Raw genomic sequence first — 25,934 nt, forward strand, 5'->3', positions numbered from 1 at the left:
GAGCAGCTACACTAGAGATTTTACAGTGGCTCAGCTGCATCGGTATAGCTGCGGTGCTGTAAACTCTCTAGTGTAGACATGGCCTTAGAGTGGGAATGGAGATGTAATCTTAAGAGCTAGTCTACTGTGAAAAAAGAATGTTCTTAATATTTTTCTCTGAATACTGTGTGTGTTCCTCAGTTTCCCCTATGCATTTCTTAAGTATCTAGGTGATGGGATAAGGGTGTGTGATTGTTGCAGAGCCTTAGAAGGCCAGTGTGATGCTATCTGCACAGAAACCGACACCCTGTCTCCCGGCAACTGATGGCCTGGACCCCTCCCCTGCAAGTGCCAACTGAAGGTGTTGGAGAACAAAGAGATCAGGTGGCCTCCTGGCCTGGGAAAGAGACAAAGGCCAGAGAAGAGGCTGGAGAGTTTCAGTTTGGAGCTGGCTGGTGAAAGAGAGGGAGGCCCAGACCCGTGGTCAGTCTCCCTGCCCCCAAGATGGACCTGACTTAGAGGTCCTGTTTCTATACCTACAAGCTCTGTTTTAGACTGTGTTCCTGTCATCTAAATAACCTTCTGTTTTACTGGCTGGCTGAGAGTCACGTCTGACTGCAGAATTGGGGTGCAGGACCCACTGGCTTACCCAAGAGCCCCACCTGTGCGGACTCGCTGTGGGAAGCGCACGGTGTGAGAAGGGGATGCTGAATGCTCCGAGGTCAGACTCAGGAAGGTCGAAGTTGTGTAAGCTTCTTGCCCTGGAGACAGTATGCTCAGAGAGAGGAGGCATGCTCTCCCAGAGTCCTGACTGGCTTCGTATGGAGTAGTTCCAGAGCACTGCCTGGTGACTCCGTGACATCTACCCAGAGAGTTATTTCACAATAGTCATTCCAGATTAACTCCATATGGGGATGCTCTTATTTCAGAATAAGAGTGTCCACACATGGAGATACACAGGCACAGTTAATCCACTTTATATTCACACCTTCCCTTATTCTGGATTACTTTTCATGTGTAGACAAGCTAAATTAAGCTGGATCAGTTTTGTCCCAGTATCTTCTTTCACGGGGTCTTGCAAACCATGTGGCCACACCATTAGAAGACAGACAAACACACCCCACCCTTCCCCACCATAAGAATAATGGTGTTGAACCCAGAGTCCCCATCAGAACCTGAGTGTGGGGGGGTGACTTTCTACAGCTACTGCCCAGCAGAAAGAGAAATCAATGACTCGGGATTTGGCAGGCACATCCTGCTGATCACAGCCACCCAGTGCAGAGACATCAGTATCCCTTCCCTGCCGTGCTGTTCCTGTTCCAATCACTCCCTAGGAAAGCTTCCTCTAGACAGTGCTCCAGTGGCAGCAAAAGCTTCCATGTGGCTACAACTGCAACTCATTGACCACACCCGGTTCAGGCAGGTAGAGTGAAAATTGAGAAGCATATTGACAATCGCCTGTTATTCCCATAGTGGAGAGGATGGGGAGGTTGGAGAAGATATCTTCCAGCAGCCTTCAAGACACTATATTCTTTTTCCTTGTGGCATATGCTGGGAATCTGTGGTTAAAACAGGCTTTGTCACGAAATAAACCATTTTTTTCTTAATTTACCTGTGTTTCTAACAATTTTAGGTGATTAAGGCTAAATGAGAATGCTGTTTGTTTGCTTATTACATGTCACTCAGCTGAGACAGTGACACTAGACTTCTCAGTTTCACTTTTTTAGTAGAATGAGTTTCTGGTTCTTAATAGCTCAGTGCTCTTGGGTTAGGTTCATAAACTGCAGGAAAAAGTTTAAATCCAAAGAGAATTAAGAAGGAAGAAGAAAAAGAAGAAAAATATCACTGGAAAGTTTTGTAAAAAGGAAGTTGCCTTATTATATTTTTTTCATATTCTGTTTTGTAATATCCTTTTCCAAAAAATAAAACCTACATGTAGAGCATAAACTAAGTTGCCAGTGACCCTTTAATAAAACTGAAAGCCTGATTGTACATACAGGGCAAAATTCACCTCGGTGTAACAGGCTAATACATCACTAAAGTCCCACTTAAGTCTTCAGAATAAGCCTCGAGGGTTGTATAGGCCCTGTGCTGATTCTTTGCACAGTGGTGAGTTTCACTCAGACAAGTCTTTTCAGATCAGAGGTTTCTCTCAGAAAGACCCTTCAAGCCCCTAAAATACAGAGTTGCTTCTTGCCCAAGGCAACTGCACATACAGACATTCAGATACCAGGGTGATGAGCACAGAATAAGGATCAAGCGTGAAAAAACAGATTTATTAGGCAAATAGTCAGAGCTGAACCTAAGTAAATAAGAAAAACCCAGTCCCAGCAAATGGTGTGAGAAGGTGCTATCCTAAGACAACAAGGAGTCTGGTGGCACCTTAAAGACTAACAGATTTATTTGCATCCGAAGAAGTGAGGTTTTTACTCACGAAAGCTTATGCCCAAATAAATCTGTTAGTCTTTAAGGTGCCACCAGACTCCTTGTTGTTTTTGTAGATACAGACTAACACGGCTACCCCTTGATACTTGACACTATCCTAAGATAGTTTATTTCCTGCTGAGAGAAGCCTGGAGCTATATCATTTCTGCCTTCCCCTGGGACAGCCAATTGTCATTAACTGCAGAAGACAGATTTGCAAGATGGACAAAACGTTAATTTGAAAGCAACCTCAGAATACAACACTCACTGGATTGTAAAGTTGGGGGCATACATTTTCAACACCACTCATGGGGGATTAGATACATTGCTCTTGTTGCTGCTAACCAGGGCTCAGAGTGAAGACAGAATGCCATTCTTCTTAGCCTTCTGGGTCATTGTATAGGCTATATTAAACTTTTATCATTTAAGCCCATTTAACAGTTGTTGTGAATCTACTCCAGTAAGTGCACTCTGAAAATGAACCCCTAACTCTGAGATTCTCTCACACCCAACAAGTCCAGGGCATTAGTTGCTCTTAACCACTCTACCTCCCATATCACCCATTGTTTTCAAATGCACAAACACCACAAGTAACAGGCTTTAAAAACCTTTTTTAGTGACAATTTTATGATGCCAGCTCCATCCATCCATCCAACCTGACAGACTGTGAAAGACTGGAATGCCAGCAAAACAAATTACAAAGCACTACAACAAGTAATCATGCACAAGTCACTCATGCAACCAAATAAAATGCCATAACTATATCATTTATCAAGTCTCCCACATTAACCCAGCATATCCTTCAGTTTTCATATCATGGCTTTTTTTGTTTATCCTCTAACCCACTTTGTTTTTATTCCCATGATTCCTCATACACATCACAGCTACATTCATCTATCATGTTATGAGAAGGCCATAGCTGTGGTATGGTAGAAAGCATTGAAGTGATAATGGCAGCTGCAGCCTGAAACACATCACACTTGGGCATGTTTCTGGTTTTAAATGACTTCAAACACTATAGAAGCCACACAAGATGCTTAGAGATTTTGATCAAGTGATTTTATGAACACAACCACCTTGTTAGCCTTCCCCATCCAAATCACCTTCACGTCACTTGTAAAAACTGAAGCATAAACTTTCCATCCAACCATCCAGCCTTTTTTATGGTTAACACCTGCTGAAAGGAGCACTGTGCACTATACTTTCATTTTAATATTTAAAACTAGCAACCAGATGGCTATGCAACAACATGCAAGAAATTGGTCCTCATCCACACCGAATCACAATTTGGGGTCGATTCAAGGAATGATAATGAGATACAGAGCCCTTCAGCTCAGTCACCAGTTGAATTCAATCCAAAGTCATAAGTGACCAAAAGTTATTGTCATCCAAGAGCTGTTCTGTGGCCTGTATGAAAGAGGTTTGTTATTCCAGATCAGTTTCTCACTAACAAGTTTCCAAATCACAAAATCCATTATAACAATATCCTCAGCAGGTGAATGAATTATCCCCAATAACAGAAACTGAACTACCCTATCATCCTAGTGGTGGGCTCTCTGGGTCTTGAGCTGGGCACTGGAAGGGGAGAGTTTGCACTGGCACTGCTCTTCTGAGTCCATGCTATCCAAAGGAAATCACTTCTCTTTGGGAGCTACAGATCGAGAATTACAGTGCGAGCAAGTCTCAAGCAAAAAAGGCAGTAGCTCAGTTAACATATGCACCAGTTAGCATGTTTAATTGATCATCTGAAATAAAAGTCCGTTGTTGGAGTAAAGATAGTGGAGAAAAAAACATCAGCTCTGTTTCTGGATAAGAGTTTTTAAATTACAAGATCTTAATTACATTAAATACATTATGGCACCATATGTACATCAGAATGTGGAGAGAACACAAAGGAAAGGAAGTCAAGTTTCCTGAGCTCTAGCTCTAGCACAGACTTGCTGTGAACTTGGGAAGTTTCTTAAGCACTCTTTGCCTCAGTTTACCCTTCTGTATACCGGAGATAACAATACTTCACAGAGGTGTTGTGAGCTTCATTGTTAGTGTTTGTAGAGTGCATTGAGATAGCTGAATGACATTTTCAGTGATTCAAAGTATTATTCTACAGTATTTCTACCTTCCATACATCCATGCATCTCATATCTATTAGAATAAGATGTGTGCATTAAAAGCAGAGAATGAGATAGAAAAAAAACCAATACAGATATAGACACACAACAGAAGGCTGCTTACAAAAACCTGAATTTAAAACACACCACTATCCACTGATGGTTTCTGAATATGACTGTTTTGTCGAGCCAGGACAATGTGTTTATCCAGACACCTGCTGCCTTCTCTTTATGATCTGATGAACTCAGACCTGTAATATTTCTGCCAGTAGCACCATGTTGGCAAACAACAAGGTGTTAAATGGCAGTAACAATGGGCAGTCATGTCAGGTTGATTGGATCACAGAAGCAAATAGAGGAGAGGAGGACAGAGAAGAGATGGAGATATCCAAAGTGATCAAGCAATGGAAAAAGGAGAGCGAGATAGAGAAAGAGGCAATGGTAATGTAAAGTGTCACTGGTCGTTAATAAGGGACCCAGCCGTGAGCTATGCAATGTCATGTATTTACACCAGATATTCAGGTACACTGGAAAATATTATCCCATGAGAACTAGTATAGTATAAACAGAGCAACATAAGTGTCTATGTACTGGAGCTAAAAGAATATTATACATACATAAATAAATAAATAAAAACACACAGGGCATTTCACAATACCTGAGCTGGTATTTCAATCTATAGTATCTACATTGTCCCCCATCTCAGAGCGAAACCTTTGTATGGCCAGTTTCTGTAGGGGGCGTCTGTGGGGGTTTTTTGGTTTTTTTTTCAGACACAATCAAAACGCAGACAGAGGAAATGCAAATGTCATTCAGCTCCTTTTCATTGTCAGGAAGGACACATGAGGATAATACACTGTGCAATGCATCCTCCCTCCCCCCCCCCCCCATTATGTGTCTTAATGCTTTTGTCCTAATTTATCCCTTGCATAATTTATTTACATGTGTATTGTTTCCTGATCAGCAACTTGTAAGAATAAATGGAAATTATAGAATGTTTTATTAAACAAGTTGTTACAAAAAAAAAAAGACAAAAAAGACAGATGGTGTCAGCCAGCCAGTAACAGTCCTGTTTCCCCTACCCAGCATTGGTACTTTAAAAGGCTCACAGAGAAAAGCAAACCCTGCACTTGAGGTCTATTGTTTCCTCTCTTCTCACCCCAGAGGGAGGGGGAGGAATAGGGGGCTAATTATAACAGACCTGCTCCTGCTCCCATTGACTTCAATTGGAACAGGACTGGACTTCGAAAGAATTTAACTATAAGTACAAGCGAGGCAGGATTTAGAACGGAGATATAAATCACAGGTGTGAATGCTACATGTACCACAATTACAAAAAGTGCAAAGCTAACACAATACACAATAACGTCGTTCAGAAAGGGCTAGTCCATGTTCAAATCCCCTCCCTTCTTCTCCCAAATCCTCGGCACTCCCACACGGGCTTACCACCCCCGTAACTCCATGTGGAGTTACTCCTCATTTGCACCCCTGTAAGCAAGAGTAGAATCAAGCTTCCCTTCGTTCTCCGCACACACACACACCATCCAGCGCCACGCGACACGAGACTGATCGGATGCCGAGGAAGCTCACCTCCAACACCAAACGAATGACTTTCCCTAAAGAAAAGCATCCCCAACCTCCTTTGTTATTAATATTTACATAGTCACATCAATATACACGGCATTTCACACAACCCACAAGCAGGACAGAAGTTGGTCCAATAAAAGATATTACTTCCCCCCACCTTGTCTCTCTACACATATAACAAAAGATATTGTATAGTTACCTATATTGTTTTCATGCAGTTAAATTGGCAACACTGAATGATCTAACATATTTATGTTTTAAATTGAAAAATAAAATGATTTAAGCAGCGGAATGCGGGGGGGGGGAAGAGCATATTAATAAGTTGTTCTCACTGGGACAACTATAAAATATGCAGTCTGATTGGTGGAACATTGTATAATCCATATATATTCACGGGGAGCGAGGGGGGGGTCTTATTTTTTTTCAAAAAGACATCTACTCCTTTGATAACACTGTTCTAACGGCACTTCCCCCTTCGCAACAGATTTTTACAATTTGCTAAATGAAAGAATATTTAATGTAAGAAAACGTTTGATGCCAAGATGGAGAAAGAGTGATACAAATATGCCAGCTGTGTGCCCCCACCCAGCGTAAAGCTTTCTTTCCCTCCAGATTGCTGCACAGCACAGAAACAGCAGCAGGAATCCGTGGGAAAAACCTCCAAGTATTTTTCCAACTCCAATCGGAGAGAGTTTAATTGAAAGGACGCAGCTCACAGTCTGAATTACATCTCTAAAAACTCAAACGGACAAAACCACCCACTCAGTGTGACTAGAAAGTCCAAATGAAGTGTCTCCACCAGCTACTCTGCTTTCTTGCATTATGAGCATCTTGCATTATTAGCAAGAGCTGCCCCCTAGCACAGAAGTCATTTTTAAAAGGTTGAGACAGCCCCTTCTCTCCCCACATGCGGTGCCAAATCCCACTCTCCCTAATGCCTTGAGGGATTAACGGTGTGTGCTGCAGACCGTAAGGAAATAAGGGACCTGATCCAGAGAAAGATGATTGCCTCCTGAGTGCCCCTCCTAAATCTGCCTTAATTCAAGACCGGAGAACCCAGCACATTTCTGTAGCAGAGGCACCTGCCCCCATACTCTCTTCCTATACCTCCTAGCAAACAGTTGGCCAAATTCTGCCCTCATTTACATCCGGGCGGATTTCGGTAATCAGTGTGTCCATCCCAAGATGAAAACACAATCAACTCTCGTTGCCACTTTTAAAAGCGAAAACCTCCCGTACGCAAAGAGCTCTCTAGACTTCCTGCCTAAAAATCAACCATCAGTGACCCCGAGTCATTCATTTCACGCAAGTCCGGCTCTCTCTTCCTCGCACACAAATCGAAGTGTAATTGCAATGCCCCTGCTGCCCGGCTAGGAAACGAGCGGTGCAGCCCCCTTCGCTGCCGAGCCAGCAAACGCTATGGCTGATTCTTTCCCCCTCTTCAAGTCATCCCAACTCCAAGAAGGTTTGCAAAACAAAACTCCGAACTGCTGTCGGAGCGCGGCAAAGCCGATAATTATGCCCCTGATTCTCAGGACCGATCCCTCTCCCTTGGACACTGGGTTGGTGGCGGGGGAAGCCAGCCCGGACGCCAGGCTCAGGACTCTGTCAAGTGCAAGCACCCCCTCAGGGGTCCTGCAGGATCTTGCCGTTTCCAAGATCTACGCAGCCCCAAGAGCTGCAAGAAGCCCCGCTGCCATCCTCCCCTTCAGAACTCAAATCTCTCTTCCTCCCGGCCAGCCAATTAATCACAACACAAATGTAACAATTTCTTCTTGTTAATTTCAGCACAAGACGTCTGTGTGTATTGCACAAAAAAAGAGGAGCTCAGAAAGGAAAGAGGGAGGGAGGAGAGATCAGCTGGGAGGCTGGAAGCACCGGGCTCAGGCAGGCAGCAGCATCGGAAAGGCGCCTTTTTTCATATTTAAACCACGCGGAATATGTACATTTTTGATTCCTACTTACGCTTTCAGGGGGTTGTGAATGACAGTCGCCATTTTGCTACAATGTAACAGAATATTGTGTCTCAGAGTTCTAAAGGTTCGCTTAGGGGAAGCGCCCAGCCAATCAGAGGATGGGATACCGGCCCGCTGCCCAATCCGGTGCTGTGAGCGGAGCCTGGGCTGTGCTAGTTATTAGGGGAGCTGTCAAAGCCCAGAGGTCACTCCCTTTCTGTGGAACTGGAAGCGAGCAGGTCTTAAAGGGGCAGTAACACATCCAAGGGACTGTCACCACACAGAACTAGATTGAGGGGGGCTAGGATGAGGAGCAGAAGACTCTTTGGAGTTATCTGGCTTTTAATGTCAAGAAATCGAGAGAAAGGAATGAGGGAAAATACATTGTCTTTTTGTATTGCTGTCACTGCCTTTCATTTCCCAAATGGCATGCCCCCTTATTCATGTGCAAAGGTTGGATGCATGCCATTTCATCAGGAAAATAAATGACATGCGTACTGATATTTGGTGCTGCAGCAGATTATTATTATTATCCCCAATTTGTTTCCCTTTACCTAAAGCCACTTTCCCCTTCAGGTTTCTTGGAACTGCCAGCGCTTACAGTGACTCCAGGGCAGCACCCTCTCCCCCTCCCCTAGGAATTTCTCAATGTCAGTCATCCAGCTCCTGCAGCCAGTGCACTGGTTACATAATGCACAGTGGCCAAACTGCCTGCCTGCCTGTTTTCTGTTTTTCCCACAAAGCAACTTCTGAAGTGATTGTCTTGTCTAGCATGTTGAGACCTGGGCCTCTGATCTTTGAGCATAGAGAAAGGGAGGGGGAAGGATTTTAACCTACATTTCATATGACGCCTACTTGCATGGTAGCAGAGTAACTTGGAGGCAAGAGTTCTGGAACAGATACAACTGTAGTTAAAAGTCCATTTCTGGGAGAGGCACCAACTCCAGGAAGTCAGAGTTTACATGTGACTAATTAAAAGAGTTTGCAAATGAATTATCCAGCATGAGCTAAGCCACTGGAGACGTGGCTAATTCTGATCTCACACCACTGTAAATCAGAAGTAACTCCACTGAAATCAGTGAAGTTACACCAGCGTTGATCTAGTACAGGGGTCGGCAACCTATGGCACGCGTGCCAAAGACGGCATGAAAACCAATTTTTAATGGCACGCTGGAGCCTGCCGGGACTCCAGCGTGCCATTAAAAATCCTGCCCAGTCCGGCCCGCTCTCCTCTGCCCTCCGCTCCCCCCGCGGGGGCAGGGAGCAGAAGCATAGCCGTGCGCACGGGGTGGGCAAATGACCCCACTCTCCCGGCACGGCAAGCCGTGGGGTCTGTGTTCCTGGGCCGGAGCACAGCAAGCTGCCGGCCCCTCCCCCGCCTTCTCCCCTCTCATGGAGCTCTGCTGCCGCCGCGTGCACAGTACTCTGGAGGTTGGGGCTGCGCGCTCCCGCGGGGCAGTGTTTGGCTCCATGGGGAGGGAAAGACGCTCCCCGCTCACCCGGAGCCCTGCCGCCACGCACGCAGAGCTCTGGGGGCCGAGGCTGCGCGCTCCCGCAGGGCAGCTTATCAGGCTATGCGTGGAGCCTCATGGTAAGGGGTCCGGTGCCGGGGGGGGGGGGGTGGATAAGGGGTAGGCATGGGGGCAGTCAGGGGACAGAGTGGGTTGGATGGGGGGGTCTCTGGAGGGGGCAATCAGGGAGCAGGGGGAGTTGGATGGGGCATGGGAGTCCCGGGGTCTGTGAGGGAGCGGGGGCTGGATAGGGGTCAGGGAGCAAGGAGGGTCCTGGGGGGGCAGTTAGGGTGGGGGGTCTCTGGAGGGGGTGGTCGGGGAACAAGGAGCTGGGGGGTTGGGAGTTCTTAGGGGGGCAGTCACTCAGCCCTCTCCCCTGAGCCCTGACCCCCCCCCACACACACACCCTGCCCTCTCCCCTGAGCTCCGCACACACCCCAGACTCCTGCCCTGAGCCCTGTACCTCCCTCATACACACCCAGCCCTCTGCTTGACTCCTTCATCCCACCCCCACAACCCTAGCCCTGACTCTGGCACCCCCACACATCCCCAGCTCCCTCTCTGCCCTGACACCTGCACCGCCCCACATCCCCAGCCCCCCCACACCCCATGCACCCGCCACATCCCCACCCCCACCTGGAGCACCAAACGGGAGCTCCTTCACCCCCCCCCCACATTCCCATCTGCACCCCTCACATCAAATGGGAGCTGCCCAGGTAAGTGCCCCACACCCGAACCTCCTGCCCCAACCCTGAGCTCCCTCCCTCATTTTAGCTCCTGGCCCGACCCTTCACCCCCAGCCCTGTGCTCAGTGCACTGCCACCCTCAGCTCAGTGCAGAGAGAGGAAGAGAATGGCCAGAACCAGGGAGAAGGTAGGTACCCACTGTATGTGGGGAGGGCCAGGACCCCAGACTGGCAGCGGGCTGAGTGGATCTGGCAGCCAGGATCCCGGCTGGCAGGAGCCGGCGGATGGAACTCCTGAGCGGCAGTGAGCTGAGCCGCTCAGTCCACTGCTGGTCTGGGGTCCTGGCCACCGGCCCCACACAGCCCACTGCTGGTCTGGGGTTCTGGCTGCCGGACCCTTGCCAGCTGGGGTTCTGGCCACAGGCCTCGCTCAGCCCGCTGCCTGCCTAGGTGAACAGAACCCCACACCAGCAGCGGGCTGAGCAGGCCGGTGGTGTAAGATCAACATTTTAATTTCATTTTAAAAGAAGCTTCTTAAACATTTTGAAAACCTTGTTTATTTTACAATACAACACTAGTTTAGTTATATAATATATAGACTTATAGAGAGAGACCTTCTAAAAAACATTAAAATGTATTACCGGCACGCAAAACCTTAAATTAGAGTGAATAAATGAAGACTCGGCACACCGCTTCTGAAAGGTTGCCGTCCCCTGATCTAGTATAAGCAAGATCAGACTCAGACCTAAGACGTTTCTTCCTGTCTGATATTAGTGCAGGCTTTGCCTTACAACATTTCTCTCTCTCTCAAAAGTCTCCCTTCCATTCAGGCATCCTCTAACCCTAAATAAGGAAACAAAGGCCTGATTCTCCTCTCTTCACACCAATAAATATCTGGAGAAACTCAAGTGACGTCAATTCAATTATACTGGTGTAAAGCCAGTATAAGGGAGAGGAGAATAAGGATCATGGCCCTTTGATTTCAATCATTCAGAACCCAGACAGTTGGAAGTGTCAGTGTTTTGTGATCTGTTTGAGGTTTGAGACAGCAGCACTTCTGGAACAGAGGGCTGAATTAAGAAAGGGGCCAAAGAGGCCAAAACTTCTTATAATAGTATTTAATATAATAATGGCCCAGATGGCACTGGATGTGACTTAGGATCCTCATGTTTGACACTTTCCAGTTGGCCATAGAAAAAGTCAGCTGTAAACTGCAAAATTTTTGTAAACGCATGGGTGACATACTCCATGACAGAAAGAGAGAAATGAACAGGATAACAAGTTCAGGTACCAATGACCTATGCTAGAGGGCATCAGAACTGCTTAGCTGTGTGTCATAGGCTTTATCTTGCTGACATTCTCCTTTAGTTCAAATGATAGGAGAATATTGGTTCCATCTCCACTGTCATAGAAAAATTCTTACTGGCCACGAACTGCCACACAGAAAGGTCACAATTATCACTAGGTGGGCATAGATTTATTTATATAACATTTATTTTTATAGACCGATGCGTACCACTAAGATCCCTCTGAGCCACGCAGCTGCGCAGCAGCCTATTAAGTGCCGTGCAGGGCTGCAGTGGGAAGAGATGCCTCTCCCCCAGCCCTGGACCTGCTGTGGCCAGGGGAGAGGTGCCCCTCCCCTGGCCCCAACCCAGCCCCAGCCTGGCCTGGACCTACCGTGGCCATGGGAGAGGTGCCTATCCCACAGCCCCAGCCCCGGAGCTGCCACAGCGGGGAGAGGCGCCTCTCCCCCCCACAGCCCAGGTCCTGCTGCTGCAGGAAGAGAGAGCTGGTGGGAGTCCTCTCTCCTTGCTGTAGCCTTGGGGCAGCCTGCACCCAAAGACCCCACCCCAGAGCCTGCACCCCACAGATCACCTTCATATTGGTGCACATAACAAAATTCATTCTCATTAGAATCATAGAATATCAAGATTGGAAGGGACCTCAGGAGGTCATCTAGTCCAACCCCCTACTCAAAGCAAGACCAATCCCCAGACAGATTTTTTCCCCAGATCCCTGAGTGGCCCCCTCAAGGATTGAACTCACAACCCTGGGTTTAGCAGGCCAATGCTCAAACCACTGAGCTGTGGGAAAGGTTAAAGGGAACAGTGGGTACCACATGCATGAAGGTGATATCCATGTGGTAAACTGCAGCACCATGATACATGGGATAAATTGCAAAGCTATGTGCGTAAAGAACTTATTGTGTCTCTTTCACTGCCTCAGTTGTATTGTGCTCCTTAATCCATCTCCACAGAATTTATTGTAACATTCCCAGTCCCTGAGCAACTTCAGACAGCTGTTATTTTAGTTAAAATGTCTTTCAACCTTTCCAGATTACTGTACCCCTTTCAGGATTCTGATTTGCCTTGCGTACCCCCAAGTTATATCTCTTTTTAAAACTGCTTATAAAATCAGACATAAAAATACAAAAAAGTGTCACAGCACACTATGACTGAAAATTTGCTTACTTTCTCATTTTTACCATATAATTATAAAATGAATCTATTGGAATATAAATATTGTACTTACATTTCAGTGTATAGTATACTGAGCAGCATAAACAAGTCACTGTATGAAATTTTAGTTTGTACCAACTTCGCTAGTGCTTTTTATGTAGCCTGTTGTAAAACTGTGCAAATACCTAGATGAGTTAATGTACCCCGGAAGACCTGTTTTGTCTTTCTCTTCCCAAAACGGAGAATTTCCTCCCACAAAGTTACAACTTTGCTTCCAGACCTACATCCCACCCATTCTACAGATATGAGGAATGTATTGATCTATTTTTATTCTTCTATCCACCATAAAGAAAGTTTTAACCTAATTTTAATATATTTAATGTATTGGCCTGAGACCCAGGATGGGCAACAGACAATTTTTCTCTATATAAAAGAAAATAAGCCCAATCTGTGCCCTACTGTGGTAGAAGTTGGAGATTTATGCCACTGGGAAGGGGAGACACCAACACTCTCTCCAAGCAATGGTAAGTCCTATGATAGTGTACTGTAAATGATGACATTTTTAAAGTATACAAAAGCTGGTTTAAGTATCTTTAGAAGTTTAATGAGTCTCTTTGGGCCCTGTACAGTTGGACTCATGGGCGCATTCCTGGGCTGTAGGCAATAAGCTCTCGGGAGGAAGTTGCAACATTTTAAACTATCTTGGTGCTCCCCTGATCCTTAGGCCATTCATATGCTAGGCCAGACCCAGCTTCTAATTTATACTAGCTGTCATCAGTCCCAACCATCTGGGCTGTTACAGCAGCCCACCATCATCTGGGCATAAGAAAAACCCTTGATGCACCCTCTTTTCCCCTAACATTCCCCATATGCGAAGGGTATCCAAGCCGCAGCTCTTTTACAATTAATGTGCGGCTTGAGGAGCCCCCCATTCTCCACCTACCAGACTCGGGGGGGCGGGGGGTGGCGCTCAGGGCTTCTTCCCTGCGGCAGGGTGGTGGGGTTCAGGGCTTCTGCCCCATGGGGCACACCTGCAGGTGCTCAGGGCTTCCCAGGAATGGGGCAGAAGCCACAACAGGTGCACCCTGCGGGGATGAAGCTCCAAGACCTCCCTTCCTGCTGAGCTAGAGCTCCAAACCCCAGCAGGCGCGACCCACGGGGCTGAAGCCCCGAGACCCCCCCTTCCCACTGGGGTGGAGCCCTGAGACCTGGCAGGCACCTCCTGCGGGGCTGAAGTCCCGAGCCTCAGCAGGCACAACACATGGGGTTGAAACCCTGAGATCCCCTCCCCACAGGGCAGAATCCCCTAGCCTCACCAACCTGCTGCAGGCTGAAGTCCCAAGTCCCAGCAGGTGTGCCCCGGCTCACGAACTTCTGAAGATTGTTGTATGCAGCTCAGAAGGGCAGTAAGTTTGGCCATCGCTGCCATATGCCAGTGGTCAGAAGAAGGGCGTGGCACGAGAGTAACTACAGTAGTGTTATGCCACTCAAGGATCTTTGTCTGCAGCTTAAGGGCAACTTTGCAATACCAGAGAAATGGAGAATCTGGCTCATAGTAACTAAGGCATGAAGCTTTCTTTACTGGCAGGATATGAAAATAGTACCAATAATTTTTTAACTCTAAATCATTTCTAAAATAGATTGTCCAGTAACATGTAATGTCAAAAAAATACATGATGGTATGGTGTGGGAGATTTTATAGACCCGTGTTTGAAATGACCTAAACAACTTACTGTTGGCTTCACCTCTTGTGAATAATGTGACCATCACAAACTCATGCTCATAAAACCTTTACATCACACTCTCATGGATTCCAATTTTATACCCAATAGCACACACACAATCTTCATCGTTAACTGATTACACGTGAATGAAATTTTTGGGACCCATTCTCCTCTCAAGAACATTGTTTTTATACCAGTGTGACTCCACTGATCAGTTGCTACTGCTGATTTGCAGTGTCAGTGGAGAATAAAGACCAAAATATACACATTTTCTCATTTATTAACCAACCAAGTCCTGCATTCAGGGTTTTATGATCCCCACTTAAGAGTTGATGACATCATTCAAAGCCACCTAAATCACAGCAGGGAGATTGCTAGAAGATGGAAATGCTTTTAAAATATTTAGGGTTATAAAGTAGATAGGTATATGCTTCCCAGCAGTACTGGGAACATACAAATAAAAACCTAAACAAACTGCATTCAAACTTAAAAATGAGAGAAAAAAAATAATGAATCTATTCTTGTAGGGTAAAACTCATGCACGCTGCACAAGACCCTCAGCAAAACTTGGTGGTGATGCGGGGGTGGGAGGAGCACATTTGTTTTTTTAATAAAATCTAGTTCTACCCACGACAAAGCCTGAGCATTCATTCAAGTCCTATGTGGATGGAATGTGAAGGGCTTGCAGAGGTGAAACCCACCCTTCAAATCAGGGCTGATGAGCAACATGTCCCCATCCCTGCAGCAGAACAGCAGCTGTAGTTCCTCCATACCAGTTGTATAGGTGATGGGGACGTTGCAGCCCCTGGACTATTGACTCCTGTGACTACTCCTCTGACCTACCTCATTTCAGACTTCTCTGCACTGGTCTCAATGGGGCCAGTGCAGTTCTCCTTTCTGTGTAGTGTAGGGGACGCATGGGCTCATGGTCACCCTGCACAGCCTGTATGCAGGACCTGTTTTTCTGGGGGTGCCGGGCATCATGGGTGAGTTTCACCCTTTTGAAATAGATTCATTATTTTTCTCTCTTTTTTAAGTGTTAATGCAGTTTGCTGAGGTTTTTACTTATACACTCCCCAGCAAAGTTGGAAACATAAAGACAAACTGCTTGAGAACTGGAAAGTGAAGTCAACTAGAAACGGAAGTGAAACTGACCTGCCTGTTTAATTTTCCAGGCTGAAGAAAATGCAAAAGGCAAACTAATAGATAAAAATGGTAAAAAAGCTACTAGAGCTAGGGTTACCATATTTATCAAATAAAGAAAGAGGACCCTCCACGGGGCACTGGCCCCGCCCATTTCCCACCCCAGCCCCGCCCCTTCCCACCCAAACCCCGCCCTAACTCCGCCCCTCCCACTCCCAGCCACGTGAAAAGGGCTACCTGAGCGCTACCGGCTTCACGGTTTGCCAGGCAGCCCCCAGACCCAGCACCCCCGGCCGGCGCTTCCCCAGCACAGCTGGAGCCCAGGAGGGGAAGCGCCCAGCCGGGGGCGCAGGGTCTGGAGGCTGCCTGGCAAACTGTGAAGCCGGTAGCACTTGGGCTTCGGGCAGCCCCTATGCCTCCGGACCCTGCGCCCCCGGCCGGGCACTTCCCCTCCCGGGCTCCGGCGGTGCAGGGTCCGGAGGCATGGGGGCTGCCTGAAGCCCGTAGCGCTCGGCTCTTAAACAGAGCCAAAGAGTCAGGGGAGGAGCAGAGCCGCCGCGGGCCGGAGCCTCTGCTCCTCCCCTGACTCTTCGGCTCTTTTTAAGAGCCGAGCTGCCCAAGCGCTACTGGCTTCGGGCAGCCCCCATGCCTCCGGACCCTGCGCCGCCGGAGCCCAGGAGGGGAAGTGCCTGGCCGGCGGCTGGGGTCCGGAGGCAAGGGGGCTGCCTGAAGCTCATAGCGCTCGGGCAGCTCGGCTCTTAAACAGAGCCAAAGAGTCAGGGGAGGAGCAGAGCAGCCGCGGGAGGGGAAGTGCCTGGCCGGCATTTTCCCGGACATGTTCAGCTTTTTGGCAATTCCCCCCAGACGGGGGTTTGATTGCCGAAAAGCCGGACATGTCCGGGAAAAACCGGGCGTATGGTAACCCTACTAGAGCTAAAACATTATTTCAGCTGTAACAATCTAAGGTGTGATCAGTAGCACACACCTATATTTGTAATATGTGGATTTGATATGGACAGTGTTTTGTAAGGACCTAAGCCTGTAAGTGTGCTCCATGCATGGAAGTTCTCAACTTTAGGTGCAGCTCTGTGTTTGCAAAACAGGGCCCCATGTCTACAGATATTCTGTAACTGATTTAGGATCTTAACCCCCTTTTATTTATTTAAAGCTCTGCAGACATCTTGCATGCACTGTTCCTTGTCAGTCCTCCTCCCCATTTTCTTTGATCTCCACCAGTAGTTCAGTAATTCAAAGTAAAGAGAGAAAGATATCAGAGTGTCAAAGTTCCAGACTCAACACCCTCTACAAACACATCACCCAAATCTTATATAGTCAGCAGAACAAGGGTAACTGCAGAGCTGCATGGATGAAGTATAATCAGCACCAATGATTCATTCTTTACAACTTCAGGAGTCACATTCTCAAAAGGTGACCTGCAAATCTTTTCTTTAAAAAGCAAAATTCCCTCCACTGTAGCAACATGTGCTGAATGCCTGTAGGGTAGCAAGATTTATTCAACACACATGAGGCCTGATTCTAATCTCACATAGTTTTATGCCAATCTCACTCCACTTGTTCTCCAACTGAGTAACTCCTGATTTACATCCACCCCAGGAGGATCAGACTTAGGTCCCTTTCGTTTAAAAATGGGTTGTTCAAATAAAGCTGAGAAAGTGCTGCAAAGTTCACATCTGAATTCAGATCTCAGGCTGAAGTTTCCCAAAGCCTGGGAAGAGGAGGGATGTCTCAGATCTCTGGTTCTGGTTCAAGTCTATCTCCACTTTAATAATGCCCCTCTTAGCCTGGCCACTGGTGTATTCAGCATGCTCTGCTATAGTTGAGGTATTTTTATAAATGATTGGTAGGAACACCTTTACGAATAAGATATGCAAAGAGTCACATTGGGGAAAAATAAATTATTCCAAACTGCCTTATAAGAACACAGAAGCCTTGCAGTAGTAAATGGAATGGTGTAGTACTACCAGGTTATAATACCTTGTGCTTTCCATCTTCAGCATTAACTAATAAATCTTCATATCACCTCTCTGACATAGGTAAACAAGACCCGGTCTAGGGCACAGCAATAACCAAATCAGGGGACCACATTTGTTCTCTGACTGAGATATAAACATGATCAAATTTGTAGTATAGAGGGGGATTAACTGTGTTCTCATCTCCAGGCAAAAGATTTACACTGTCCAGGATCACAGTTAGGTTCTGACTTCCCTATAATTTTTAATTAGATTTTAATAAGGTCACGGGATAAACATGAGGCAACCAGGTCTCCTGCCACCATTGTAGCTGGAAAGATTGTATTTTTATCAGTAAATGTTGGTAAACATTCACTTCACTGAAAAAAATATTTCCATCAATAGTAATCAAAATATACAGATAGGGAAAGTAAGAAAAATGCTGTTTGAGAACTTATTAATGTTCAATTTAAGGATATGTACTTTGAATATTATGACATGGGATGTTGACAATTTCTGTGTTAACAGTTATAAAGCTTTAACTTTTTGAATCTCAACACCTACTGTCATTAAATAATTATCATCTAACTCCCCTATTGTCTGACACCCCCCCATTATTTCCCATAATTGTGAAAATGTAAACCAATAAAAATAAAAATGCTTAGAAATAAACATCGATATTATCAACTGATACGATAAAAGATACACATTAAATTCTGACAAGTCTAATTATCATGGTTATGTAGTTGGAGCCTGAGACACTGCCTATATGCAGTTGTAACTCTTTTTAAACATGATAGTGGCCCAAGAGTATTATAACATGACTTCTGTTTGCCTGTGTGAATAGAAAAGTACATTTCATAACTATGTTAGGTAACCATGCTTTAACCCTGTTAGAGAGACAAGGTGGGTGAGGTGATATCTTTTATTGAACCAGCTTCTGTTGGTGAGAGAGAAAAGTTTTCGAGCCACACAGAACTCTTCTTCAGATCTGGGAAAGATACTTTCAGAGTCACAGCAACATGCAAGGTAGAACAGATTTTTTAGCATAAGTAGAGAGTACATATTGCAAGGGACTTTTCAAGGTAGAGTGACCCCCTTAACATCTCTGCAGTCATAGGATCCTGCTAAATTTACTGACCACCTCTGTGAAGCACTTTGAGATCTACTGATGAAAAGCTCTATTTAAAACTGGGTATTATTATTATTTAATTTTTAAATAAGTTATTTAGTCCTTGTGTTTGTGAAGATAAATTCTGAGACCTGGCCTACACTTAAAACTTAGGTCAACATAGCTATGGCTCTCAAAGGTGTGAAAAACCCACACCCCTGAGTGCCACAGCTATGTCAACCTAACCCCCAGTGTAGATGCAGCTAGGTAAATGTAAGAATGCTTCCATAAACCTAACCATCACTGCTCAAGGAGGTGAATTTCCTACCACATTGGGAAAAAACCCCTTCTGTTGCTCCAGTCTGCATCTATGCCACAGGGTTATGCTGGCATAGCTACGGCACCATAGCTATACAGCTATAGTCCCTGTAGCATAGACATGGTCTGAATGTGCAAGCAGGTTTAAACAATAGGTCTCAGAAGTATAAATTGGCCCTTTCATCTCAATGGGGTGTTAACTCTGAAATAAGCATCAACATCACTGCTGATCAAAGCATATAAGAAAGAAGAGTCATGATGAAGATGTTATGAAGACATGGTCAATTTGCTGAGACTGATATTTTATTTGGCACCATGAGTGGGTGGAAGTGATAGCAGTTGAAGCCTTGGATCGTGGGTAGAGCTTAAGAAAGCACCACCACATTTTTTTCCAGTCTGCCACTTGTTTACAATTTTTTTTCCGTTAACACAAGCAAGGAAAAAAGACATGTTATAACGTGGTCCAAAATGTTTATTTTTGTAGTATATATAGGACTGAAATATTACTAAAAGCCTCACTTTCTGCTACAGCTAGTCTAAATTTCCCCCCAAAACTGTCCAATCAAAAAATATTTTTTGTCAAAAACAAATGAAAAAGTGGGGGGTGAAGGACACCTGGACATTATTCATTTTTTTGCATTGCTTTTTATTGTCAGAGAGAGGAGGAAGAAGGATTAAAACTTTTTTTTATTTCCCCAAAAAGATATTCTGGAACATTTTTGAAAAAAAAATGCTTTGTCTCAAATCCTGCTAAATTGAATCAACTTCCAACAATTTTCACAAAATTCTTTTTCTATTTTTTAACCAGCTGTAGCAGTTTAAATGTAGACACAGTCTAAGTTTGAGCCTGTCTAGCATTAAGGAAATTTGCAATGATGTTGTTAGACCAGTGCAAACCACTAATATAGACATGCTGGCCTGGTGCAACACAGGACTTATCCTGGTAATTTACCAGGATACGGCCACATCTACATAACATGGATGATAGCAGCATACCTCCATAGCTATGTCAGCATAACCCCATAACATAGATATAGCCTACACCAACTGAAGGGCTTTTTCCATTGCTGTAGGAACTCCACCTCCCTGAGCGATGATAGCTAGGTTGACGGAAATATTCTTCTGTCAACCTAGCTGCGTCTACACCAGGGGTTAGGTTGGCATAGCGATGGTGCTCAGAGGTGCAAATTTTTCACACCCTGAGCAACATAGCTATGTCAACCTACGTTTTAAGTATAGACCAGGTGTAAATTATATTAGTTTAAGTCATAGTTGTGCAAGCCCTGATTTATACCTGTGGAGTGTGTCTACGTTAGGGACTTGCACCTATGTGGCTACCTTAGTGTCAAAACAGTATAAGAACTTTGATATTCTCAGCTGCCAGTCATTTCCTCAGTTCATTATACCACACCGCCTCAGTAGAAGAGAGCTGAAAAATACCTGTCAAAGATTATTATGAAATTCTGAGTGAAGAAGGTGGCTGATGGGACACTGCTTGCTGCAGGGCACAGTACTATTTTTGCTACTAACCATGCTGCTTGTGAGGCTATGTGTATGACTCTCTTGTAGCATCCATGTAAGGCTGCCGGACAAGGGGCGTACTAGGCATACATATAGGGCCTGATTCGCCTCTCACGCTGGTTTTACATCAGCAAAATGCCATTGATTTCAGTGGAGATACTAGTGCTCCTGATTTACACCAGTATCAATGAGAGGAGAATCAGATGTGTACAGTCCCGATACCACAGATAGTACCTGGGATCTATGAGGCTAGGCAGGCTCCAGCGGCTCCAGCCAAGATATTTGCTGGTATGACCAAGAATCACATATTCTTTCCTCTAGAACACCATAAGTGTCACTAGTATCAATACCAGGTATGTAACCCAAGTCCCAAAGGGCTCACTCAAGCAAGACAGAAAGGAATTGTTATCACCCAGTATTTCAGGGTGAAGTGATAGTCCAAGCACACCATCTTCACGTAAGGCTCACAATCTCCATCACCCCAACATGCTGCACACAAAAAGTACACGCTCTCCATCTTCTTATTCCTTTCATAGGAACATAAGAACGGTTATACTGGGTCAGACCAAATGTCCATCCAGCCCAGCATCCTGTCTGCTGACAGCAGTCAATGCCAGGTGCCCCTGAGGGAGTGAACCTAACAGGTAATGATCAAGTGATCTCTCTCCTGTCATCCATTTCCACCCTCTGACAAACAGAGGCTAGGGACACCATTCCTTACCCATTCTGGCTAATAGCCATTAAGAGACTTAACCTCCATGAATTTATCTAGTTCTCTTTTAAACCCTGTTATAGTCCTAGCCTTCATAACCTCCTCAGGCAAGGAATTCCACAGGTTGACTGTGTGCTGTGTGAAGAAGAACTTCCTTTTATTTGTTTTAAACCTGCTGCCCATTGATTTCATCTGGTGGCCCCTAGTTCTTATATTATGGGACAAGTAAATAATGGCTGCTTTCATCCTTTCCCATTTTGCTGAAGGACAGAGCCAGTCTGGGGGCATTTCAACCACTATATTTGAAAGGGTGCACCAGCCATCTTCAAAACCAGAAAAGATGCCAACAAACTATTTTTGATTATACCTCAGAACACCTAAGCTCTTTCGGGGCCTAAGCTCAGGGGTGTCAAAAGTTTAGGGGATTTTTAGTGGGCAAAAGCATGCCATTTGGAGGGGTGAGACCAGGGACTGGTCAAGTGTTAACCCCTCACTTTTGTAATCATCATAGGTGGTGTAATAGGGTCAGAGAAGGGCAAAGGTATGTCCCCCACTCACGCACACCCTTTCCTCCCTCCTGGTGGATGACAATAGCACTTAGGCACTAGGACTCAAAGACGTTAGAACAATTTAGATGTAAATAAAAATATATATGAAGACAATACTGTGACTGCTTTTGTGCAAGCTGGAGCACTACAAAATAGTATGTTTTATCACACAGTTTTCCTGAGGGAGATTCTCCCCTCCTTAAAGGCTTTATCATCCTCTCTGCAAAATACCAACATTTGGATCCCAATGCTGCAGCTGCGACATGTGCCAGGCTTCTGGGAGTTCTATACACACAATGGCTACAGGATCAAGCCCTACAGTTGCATCTTGCCCACTCTTCGAACGTTTAGAAATGACAGCAAGAAATGAAACTGAGCTGTATGCTTTGCTGCCCTCACTGGGCCTACAGTAGCTTCCCACTATCTCCTAACCTTCAGGTCATTCTTCTTGAATACTTTTTATTAATAGCCTTTTCTCTCTCTATGTAATATTAATCCCTTCAGGCAACCATGATGACCCCTGGTTGCTCTCCCAGACAGATGCATTGGTCAAGTCCATTTTGAGAAGCGGGGGAAGGATAAAATCAAAAATACAGCCTGGGATTTACTGTACTTACATTTGCTGCAGGTGAAAGGCACTTGCTAATTAAGTCTGCACTGGGGTCAGACAAGCAGCCGACTCTCTCACTCTATTTATACACTTGGAATAATTCAACAGCTAGCGCTTTTCCGGGGTAAATAAATGTCCACCTCCTGAAATGGATTCCAACTTCTGGAGCACTGAGGTTACACACCAAGGGTCAGTATGCAAATTGCCATGCCAGAGCCATGCAGCTGTTTCCCTCAGTCACTCGTTCCCTACTTTTATAGGACATGAGAATTCCACTTGTATTCCAAATTCAGATGTAACCATGTTATATTCCAATGGATGCTGTCAGTATTCCGAACTGTGGTACTGGAGACACCCACACCTGGCTTTTCTCAGCAACGACAGTATTCAGAATGCTAGTGGAATAGGTGGTTATTGTGTGGAATCCTAAAATTAACTTTTCTATTGAGCATGTAAATGAACTCTGACCTGCACGTCTGCACAAGCAGCAAAATGTTGTTTTCATGCTCTGCAAGGTGGTGAAAAGCAGGAGGGTGACAGATTAATGGCCCAATGAGGAAACCACCTGTAGTGAATCCCCCCTTATTGGAAACACTTCTAAAGGCCCCTCCCTCAGCCTAGTGGGAGGGACCACTGGACCCAGGAACCAACTAAACTCTTGGGACAACTAATGAAAAAACAGGGAGTGGGGTGACGGTCAAAGGTTCAAAATCAGGGTGCCGGATAGGGACACCGAGCAGAGAACCCCGGACAGCGCCCACTGCTCCTCAAAGGTGTCAACGGAGCCAGCGGACGCTGCCCAGTGGAACTCTGCCCGGAGACGTGAGACCAGGGAGGTACGGAAATAGGCCCCACAGTCGCAGAGCACCCCCTCGTCCAACATCCTCTCCCTGGTATTGTAGATGGTAAGTTTGGCTAAAGCCAGGAGGAGGTTGACGAGAAGGTCTCGCGACTTGGTGGAGTCACGGATAGGGTGTGCGTAAATGAACAGGTGTGGGGAAAAGTGCAGCCAGAACCTCAACAAGAGGTTCTGGAGAAGCCGGAACAGGGGCTGCAACCTGGCGCACTTGAGGTAGGCGTGCGCCAGGGTCTCCCTCACGCTGCAGAATGGGCAGGCCTCGGGAATGGGGTGAACCGCACCAGGTACACGCCTGTGCTCACGGCTCCGTGAAGGAGCCGCCAACCAATGTCCCCGGCGGGCCTTGGGACTAAGGTAGAATAAAGGCTGGCCCACCGGGGCTCCTCACCCTCCACAGGCATTAAGTAGTCCCGCCATTTGGTGTCAGGGCGGGATGCAAGGGTGAGGAGATGCAACATGTGGAGCACGAGCGTGTACAGGTGGTCTCTGGGCGCGGTTCGGAACCGGACCGGCTGCAGGGCGTGCAGCCGGCTCGGAGTATGGGAGCGGGGAAGCCGGGGGGGGTCTCGCAGAACAGGGGCCCGATAAAAAGATCCGGAGGCCAGAGTGGGCGGAGCTAGGGAGCTCTGGGCTCGCCTCTCAGGGGGTCAGGCGGCGACCCAGAAGTACAAAGGCTTGCCCTCAGAACCCAGTCAGGCCCCAGCCGCCGGAGAGACCAGACATCTCTAGCCTAGCTCAGGGCTGGGAAACCTCCGCAGCCCAGGGTGGCTGCCAGGAACCGCCGGGCCTGCCGAATGATCTCTGGCCCGACGAATCCAGGATCTCCCCGAGGCCAACACCAGCCCCCAGGTAGGCCAAGAGGGGGAGTGTGGAAGTAGCCCCGGGGCAGCTGACCCCAGTCTGGCTGCAGCACTGCCAGCGCCTATGTCAGTGTGTTGCGGCCAGGATCCCCACTGACCAAGCAGCGGGCCTTCTGCTGCTGCTAGGGCCCCGGGCTGGGATGCAGTGGAGTGGGAGGGCCTGCGTCCCCCCGCCACCCAACCCGTGGGTGGCAGTCTCCCCCTCTCCCAGGCCTGTTGAGGCTGAGGCCTACTATTATTGCTCAGCTTGACTCAGCGTTTGTTGCCCCACCCTGACCTAGGGCCTGGGCCTAAATACTTTGCTTACTGTTGCTCAGCCCTGACTGAGGGTCTGGGCCCTGACATAACGTTGGTGCCCGCCCTGAGCCAGGGTCGGGCTGACTGTATCTTTTCAGGATTGCAAGGGCTGCCGGGGGAGACTCTGCAGCCAGAGTACCCTAGCCCTAGTGGGTAGTGAGTCAGTGTGGCTCCCCGCCACCTCGGAGAGGGTCGAGCCCCGGCAAACACCTGTACACCACCATATATTTAAACAACTTTCCTAAGGTCTTTATTTTATTTATAGGCATTTCTAAGGCATATGGGAGAAACATAGGAACTATATTGTTTTCAAAAATAGGGGTTACGGGTATAAGGCCCCAGTTGAGAAGAGATATTTACATACATGCCTATGGGTAGTCAGCAGGACTACTCACTTGCTTAAAGTTAGGTATGTGCTCAAATACATTGCTGGACTAGCACCTAAGTGAGAAGAGGGGTGTTAGCCTTGGGTACCAGGCAGAGATGAGGTGAGACAGGACAGGAGAACAATTCAGGAAGTAGTGGTGTGTCACGACTGTGGAACAGCTGGGAGATAGGGTACTGGAGCAGGTTTAGTTCTACCAGTCCATTCCTGAAACTGGGTCATGATTTTAATCAAAAATTCAACTGATGCAGTAGAATAAGGCAGGACCCCTTGAGATCAAGGGCCCATGACTGTAGGAGACCTTGAAAAAAGCAGGCATGAGTTGATGTATTGTTTGATTGCTGCAAGATGGCCATTTACCACAGACACCAGATCCAAGGAGGACAAAGGGCATCCTTCTGGGTCCACAGTGCCGCCCATAACTTCTCAAGTTATGCCACAATACATTCCAAAGGAAGAGGGTCAAGCAAATATGTGATTCTGATGACCACCATTCATGGCAGAAACTGAGGAGGAATATTTTTGCAGGGGGAGGGAGCAAAGTTTTGGTGGATCCAGGCTCCATGTAGCCTCAAGCCCCTGTACAAGACTTTTAATCCAAAATGGAACTATTTCATCCCATGCAGACAGATTTGTTTCATCTTTAAATTCTTATTTTAACAGGTATTTGTTAACTCTTGGTCTAAATATATTACTGGGTACAGTCTTAAAACACACAAGGAAAAATATTTAAACTGGAGATGGGTCTAATTCACAAAGTTTGGATCTACATAAAGATCCAAAGTTTGGGAGTGTTTAGATCAGGATTTTGGTTCAGTCCATTATAGAGATAGGAATCCGCATCAAAGATCACATTTGGATCCTAATTTTTGTCTTAAAGATTTGGGGTGTTGAGATCTAATTTACCTTTAAATAGATAGTTGATTAATAACAGTAAAGAATTACATATTACCAGAACAGTTTGTACACGACAGTGATAATTTTGCAATAACACAGAGTATCATCTTTATCTGTATGAGAGTTTACAAAGATTGGGAATATCAATGCTGAAGATAAACCAATATTTTCACATTTAGAAGCCTAAAGTTTGGCTCTATATTTACTTAAGCAGCTAAATAAGAGGTCTGATTTTCAAAAGTCACTGAGCACCCACAGCATCGTTTGA

The 25,934-nt window shown here is 46.2% G+C and overlaps 1 protein-coding gene and 1 long non-coding RNA gene across 2 annotated transcripts in view; one reads left to right on the forward strand and one right to left on the reverse strand.

The window, feature by feature from the left end:
• The window catches only part of DPF3 (double PHD fingers 3), a 205,527-nt gene extending 197,432 nt beyond the window's left edge, over window positions 1–8,095 (reverse strand). Inside the window, exon 1 of the mRNA XM_054026168.1 lies at window positions 8,064–8,095. Within this exon, the coding sequence (XP_053882143.1) occupies window positions 8,064–8,095 (32 nt within the window). The remainder of the gene's footprint in view (window positions 1–8,063) is intronic.
• Window positions 8,096–9,521: 1,426 nt separating this feature from the next.
• LOC128837408 (uncharacterized) lies at window positions 9,522–22,429 on the forward strand. Its single transcript, XR_008444939.1, has 3 exons — window positions 9,522–9,644; window positions 21,035–21,142; window positions 21,932–22,429. It is a non-coding gene; the product is annotated as an uncharacterized LOC128837408 (long non-coding RNA).
• The last annotated feature ends 3,505 nt before the right edge of the window (window positions 22,430–25,934 follow it).

The sequence above is a fragment of the Malaclemys terrapin genome, chromosome 4 (genome assembly GCF_027887155.1).
Source record: "Malaclemys terrapin pileata isolate rMalTer1 chromosome 4, rMalTer1.hap1, whole genome shotgun sequence".
Classification (NCBI taxonomy): domain Eukaryota; kingdom Metazoa; phylum Chordata; order Testudines; family Emydidae; genus Malaclemys; species Malaclemys terrapin.